This window comes from Alligator sinensis, unplaced genomic scaffold (assembly GCF_000455745.1).
Source record: "Alligator sinensis unplaced genomic scaffold, ASM45574v1 scaffold820_1, whole genome shotgun sequence".
NCBI lineage: Eukaryota > Metazoa > Chordata > Crocodylia > Alligatoridae > Alligator > Alligator sinensis.
The window spans coordinates 333,460-339,556 of record NW_005842428.1 but is presented as its reverse complement, the minus strand read 5'-3'; the positions used below and the strand labels follow the sequence as shown (position 1 = coordinate 339,556).

General features: G+C 41.3%; 1 protein-coding gene across 7 annotated transcripts in view; it reads left to right on the top strand.

Annotated features, from left to right (window-relative positions):
* The window catches only part of RCBTB2 (RCC1 and BTB domain containing protein 2), a 67,890-nt gene that overhangs the window by 42,819 nt on the left and 18,974 nt on the right, over window positions 1–6,097 (top strand). Inside the window, exons 10-11 of one of the 7 annotated variants that reach the window (XR_003095624.1) lie at window positions 1,164–1,314; window positions 1,574–1,663. The exons of 5 other annotated variants lie outside the window; for them this stretch is intronic. Coding sequence is in view for 1 of the 2 variants with exons in the window: in XM_025211770.1 (XP_025067555.1) it covers window positions 1,574–1,641 (68 nt within the window). In the remaining variant the exon portion in view is untranslated. The remainder of the gene's footprint in view (window positions 1–1,163; window positions 1,315–1,573; window positions 1,664–6,097) is intronic. One more of the 7 variants, XM_025211770.1, reaches the window with a different exon arrangement.

The following is a 6,097-nucleotide window of genomic DNA, read 5'->3' as shown; positions in this document are numbered from 1 at the left end:
CCTCCTTCGCCCCTGGACTAGCAGGGGATATCTTTGTAAGAGCAGGTTGGTATGTCATTCTATATACATGCTGCACTAGGGGCCTTTGGCATAACTGGTCTGTATACTGGCTGCCCTCCCTTCACATAATCATGGCTCTTTTGGAATTGCAGGACTGGGGGGAGTGTTGCTCTGTCAGGGACACAGTCAAGGGAATGGAAGAAAATAAGGAATGTGTCATCCTAACATAAGATATGGCAAGCTGTTTGTTACGGGGAAGAGGTTGCAGGCCTCTATTAGTCTTGTGAACTTTGGGACAACAATACAAAATCTCTGAAGCAACAGAGCAGTCCCTGGCTCTTAGCAGAAGTTTTTTGAAGCCTATACAAAACTGAAGCCTGCCTTTATAGCTCAGTTGAATGCTGAGACTTGTAGACTTTTAAGTTCCTGAGTTTCATATTTAGAGTAGAGTGTTTTGATACATTACTTTACTCCTGGTTTGACATCTGCCTTGTTGTTTTCAAAGTTCTTGACAGTAGCAGCTTATTAGGAAGTCCATGTCTCCCATACCTGAATGAATACCTACTGAAAGTTCTTTCTGGTACTATGGAGGGTACTGAAGCATTCTGATGGATAAAATCTAACACAATTTAAAGAAATTGTACCTAGAAAGTGATCACATCATGTGCTTTTCTCTGAGAGTAGGGAGATGATCTTCTCTTCTTCAGCCTAATGACCAAATAAAAGGTGATTGCCCATATCAGTTTCCTAGAACTTAGAATGGTGCCACCAAACACTGAGTGCTCATCCAGCCCAATATTACTGCAGTAACAGTTTATACCAACCAGCAGGAAGACATTGCGTATCAGATTCTGATTAGGAATGTAATAGTTCTGCTGAACTGAACAGAAACTCACCTTCTAATGGCAAAGACTTACCATGGTGTCTTGGTTCATAAGCTTAGTCTGCAGTTCCTCAAAATAGGAAATGGTCTTTTGAACTCCAAAATCCTTTTGCCCAGCATAAGAACAACTGCAAGGCCTGTGCAGACTTCCTCAGGACCAGAGAAGAGACATCCCAAATCTTGCACCAAATTTAGACCCTTTTAAGTATGACCAATTTAATATTTTCTCCTTTGGTTGGGCAAAAAACCTAATGAATGCCTTTTTCCCACCTTTCTACAGGACCCTAGAAATATAGGGAAAGTGATGATAGAAGAACAGTTGTCCTGAGCCTGTCTCAATTCCTTTTTCCCAAGAAAGATCAGGCAGTCTGTTGTTCAGTTATCTTGCAGTGGATATGAATTTTTAACCAAGGAGGCTTACATCTCTGAAGGTAAGCCCAGTTCTTCAAGACCAAAGCTTGTTCCTCCTGAGGCATTGTAATCTCTTTGGCAGAAAAAAAATCTGTTTCTCTGGAGGAACTGTCCAGGTTACAGCTTGGCACTTTGATGCACACCTTCAAATGACATATGCATGTTGCTGTTGAGGTTCTTGCCAATGCAGTATTTGATTGTAGAATGCCATAGTTTGGGAGGTCCATTATATAACTTTTCCTTGATATTGGGTAATGCTAGACACAAACTATTTTTCAGATTGTTGGAAACCACTGAACAGAGTAAAAGAAAAACAACCTTTCAATTGCCTTTCTTCAAAGGTCTGAAGCAATCTAGAGTCCCATGCAGGTAATTCTTCTGTATAACTGTGTTTTTATAGTTCATAGGTTTAAAGTTTCTTTTCTAGATAAGGTGAAAGAGAAAATTTGCTTTATAGAACATAAAGTACCAAAATCTTATTGCAGCCAATATATAGGCATTGCAAATTTTTGAGCAAAAGTGAAGCAGCAATCCAGTTTCCAGGTTTTTGGAACCCCAGGCTTTAAAGGAAATATCAGTATTTCTGTTCCTCTTCAAGTTGGGGTAAGGAGAGAGAGAGAGAGAATTTTAAATCCAACTGATTTCTACTTTGCATGATAAGTTGTATAGAGCCCCTCATGGTTGTACCTCCTTAATAGATAGATTGTATACCTCCATAAGAAATAGATTGTAGATTGTCTATGTAGATATGAACTGAGTGAGTTTGTCAAGAACAGCAGGAGAGATGATTGCCATTAAAAACTCAAAAAGATTGGAATCATAGGACTGGTTTCTTTTGCTTTGTAATGTTTGTGTTAATTGTTCATAGATGTTAAGTGTAGTACAGTTAGCCTAAGGCTGCATATTCAGATCTGGGCTGTTGCCTTTAGGTAGAACAGAAAAATTACAGAAAGATGCATCTGAGTCTCATTTCTGTGATGGGCAACAAGAGACAAGCCTGTGTAGACCCTTTCCTCCCTCATCCAGCACCCTGCACTGCCCCAGCTACTCTAGCAGTACCTGTGGCAGCTCCTCTGGAGACTGCTACTGGCTTCCTCCACCCTTCTCTAACCCCAGCAACCCCTTTTTCTCCCCCTCCATTCCCCTCCCTTCCCCCCTGTGGGAGGGCACTGTTTGTGCCTGCCACTTTAAGGGCCCAGCCAAGCAGCCAGCAGGTGCCTGATTGCAGCAGCCATTTTTAGATTCAGGGCTGCCTATATAAGCAGAGCATTTTTGCTGTTGGGATGCAGGCAGCAACATTGCCTGGCTGCAAGGCTGCTGATATCATCCTGGAGGTAAGGGAGGAGCTGTAGGAGATGGCTAGAAGGCTCCTGGTCCTGGTCCTGGTCACAACCTAAAACTGCACCCTGCTGGGAATAGGTGGCCTGGTGGGGCTCTCAGTGGCGTGGTCAATACTGGGGCCAGGACCGGAAAGGTCAAAGGGCCAGGGGCCTGCCGTGAGGGACGCCCAGAGCTGAGGGCCTGGGGTTCTGATGCCTGGAGGTGAGGCCAGGGCTAGTGTAGTCAAAGGTCCCAGGGGGACCACATCCGTAAGGGGGAGCAGCTCGGAGCTCTGCAGCCTAGAATGAAGGCGGAGTAGGCCGCCTGAATGGAGGGATCCAGGTGGGGTTCAAATAGTAGGATTCTGGGGTCCAGAGTGGGCCCGGTGATGTTGACAACAGAGGATGCCATCTGCGAGGCATGGGTTGCAGTGTAGGGGAGGAACGGAGCCGCAGATAGCGCCCCCTGGCATCAGGGAAGAAATGGGCAGCCTTCACCTAATTAAGATAATTAATTAATTAACAACAAGGCATGGCAGGCGGGAAGGCGGGCAGTTGTCCCAGAACAGGTGGGTGGGCCCACGGTAAAATCGGCCCCAAGTCTCTCCTGTTATACCCCGCAAAACACACATACACCCCTCCTCTCCCCCATGCTGTGCTCAGAGTGGATGGGCAGGCAGATGGGCTTATACCCTCCAATTCCTCCCACCATCCCGGGACTGGCAGGAGGGGCCACAGGAGTGTTTGCTGGTAGAGCAGCCTCAGGAATGGGGGCTACCTTTGTCCCCTGAGATACAGACTAGAGGCTGGGAGGGGGCAGACAGTGGAAAGAGTTGAGCAGAGCAGGGTGAGGCCCTGCCCTTTAGGGGGCACCAGCTAGATCAGTGATTCTCAACTTTTTTAGCTTCAAGGTTCTATATCTTTTGTGAACTGAGAGTTATTTTCAACTGGGGTGCTGAAAAATTCAGAAAAGTTATGGAGGGATGTCTTGAGATTAAAAGGTTGAGAACTACTGGTATGGAGGCTAATCCTTTGCTTAAAGAAAGATGTATTTGGTGTCATTTTTTTAACAGTACATCTCAGCACCACTATGATTTCCTCTGGCAGGGGAATGGAGTATGTTTTTGAAAAAGAAAAAACAACCATATGTATACCCGTTCATGTACAAGAATGAAGTGTGCCACTAATTTTAATCCAGGAAAAAAGTGTGCCCCGGGTATCATGAGTTTTGGAATAAGACCAGGGCAGTATTTCCCAGAGAATCCAGTGAGGCCATTACCACAATGTATGTGTTCTTTAGAGCTTTTATTCTATGGATTTCTTATCTTTAAACAATCACTTCACACAGAAAAAAAGCTGTTCCTGATGTGGTATCTTATCAACATTTTTATACATGCTCTTCCCCTTGAACTATCTAGGTCAAGTTTAAATGCAAAATAAATTTGTATTTTAAACATTAATTATGCTAGTCTTTTGCATATGTGTATATATAAGCATTGCCAATGAAACTTTATAAAATCTATTTGTCATTTTGAATCTAAACTTATATTCTTATTTTCCTGTGAGAACTGTTTTCTCTTTATCCACATTGTTAAATATTAAAACAGAAAAGGAGCAGCAAGCAGCTCTTCTGACAGGCATTATTTTACTACATATGTAAATTCTATATTTTTATATAGATAATGTATGTAGTAAATCTCTCTCAGGCATGTATATCATTCTTCAGTCTGGAAAATACCAGAAAATTCCATTTGGCTTCTTTGTTACTTTTGTGATTCCATAGTCTCAATCTTCTCCTCTTGCCTTTTGAACTGCTCTTTGAGTATATTACTTGATGGGTCACTCATCTCTTTGGAGGTTCCTTAAGGCTCCATTATTAATCCTTCCTTTTCTCTTGCTACACTGTCTTACAATACTTTTATCTCTGAACATCTGTCGTCTTTCTGCTGATGATTTCCAAACATGCTGTTTTACTGATTAGTTATTTTCCTAGCCTGTGTTCTTGAAAACTTTGTGGATGTCTAGCCTTTTAATTGCATGCAGCATGACCCAGACTTTGTTCTTAAACTGTTTCTAAGGCCCCAGGGTTCACTTTTACCACCAGCGTGTATGACACCATCTTCTCACATTGGATCACATAGGTAGAACAAAGATGACACCTATTCTCATTTAGACTTACATATTGCACATTATTTCTAAAAGCATTTCTAAAATCCGACCCTTGCTCGTGTGCACAGAGCCAGATCCCTTGTCTCAGCCCTCATCATTTTATGTCTTGGCTGTTGCAAACTCTTCTTTCTTTTCTGGCCTAAACTGTTGCACATTTTGTACCCTTCAGCCCTTTTGAGACTACAGCTTCCTACAATCTTTTTTTGGCTTGTCACCCTGTGTCCACCTCTTTAACCAAATAAAACCATCTACCAAATAAGTTTCTTGTTTTTTTCCTTTAAGACTCCATAGCCTTATGTTACCTAGCTGATCAGCTCTGTAAAGGTCAGCTATTAATGTCTTTATGACATGCAGTTGAATTCGCAATGAGCTTTTCACAATAACATGCTATCTCATTTTGAACTATAATAATATTCCAGAAAACATGGGCCTTTCCATTGAACTTACTGGAGGTGTGGTTTGGCCTATCAGTCAAGTTGATTGGGAAATAGCAGAGTAGTTGAAGTATGTGGTATTTTGAAATGTGAAAATCTGTTATATGACATTCAATATTTGCTTTATAGATTTTCATCTTTACAGTGCAGTTGAGGTTTCCTTTTACCAGTACTATCTTTATCAGTTGGCCAGTTGTCTTTAAAAAGAAACGTAAGCAGATGCCAGATCTGAAAAATAATTAAGCCGTCTTTATTTAATAATTTTGCAAGTAGTGCATGCCTTTTATCATATGTTTGCACTGAATATATAGTAGGAAGATGAGGTATAAAGAATTTACTTGTATGAGTTTAAAATAATTTCTTATTCAAAAGTAATGGAGATGTGTGCGAGACATGTCTTCCTAAATGAGAATCCAACTTTTCTAAATGTTAAAATATCACAATATCCAAGTTTTCTGTGCAAGTCCCCTCCAGCCCTAGCAGTGACTGTTTGGCGACCTAGGAATCTCCTGTTTCCAAAATACTGCATTCCTACTTGTATGCTTATATATTACAAAATAGGAGAGTTTACATTTGTGATATTTGATATGGAAAAGAGCTGTTACTGTCTCGGGTAAAAAATTTGGACCAGTAACAGATATAAATTTGGTGGGGAAACTGGGAATTATTTTATGGCAGAATAGTTGTTCTCTTAGAAAAGCTTATCTAGGCATTGGAGAATTTAAAGCAGTCCAGGAGAGAGAGGCTTGTGGGTAGTTTTCCAATGCTATCTCATAAATTTGTTGCATAAGTAACACATCCACATCTGTATGCATATTGTAGGTACACACATGTACACACACAATTTAGTAGATGCAATTAGTATATTCCATGTATTGATT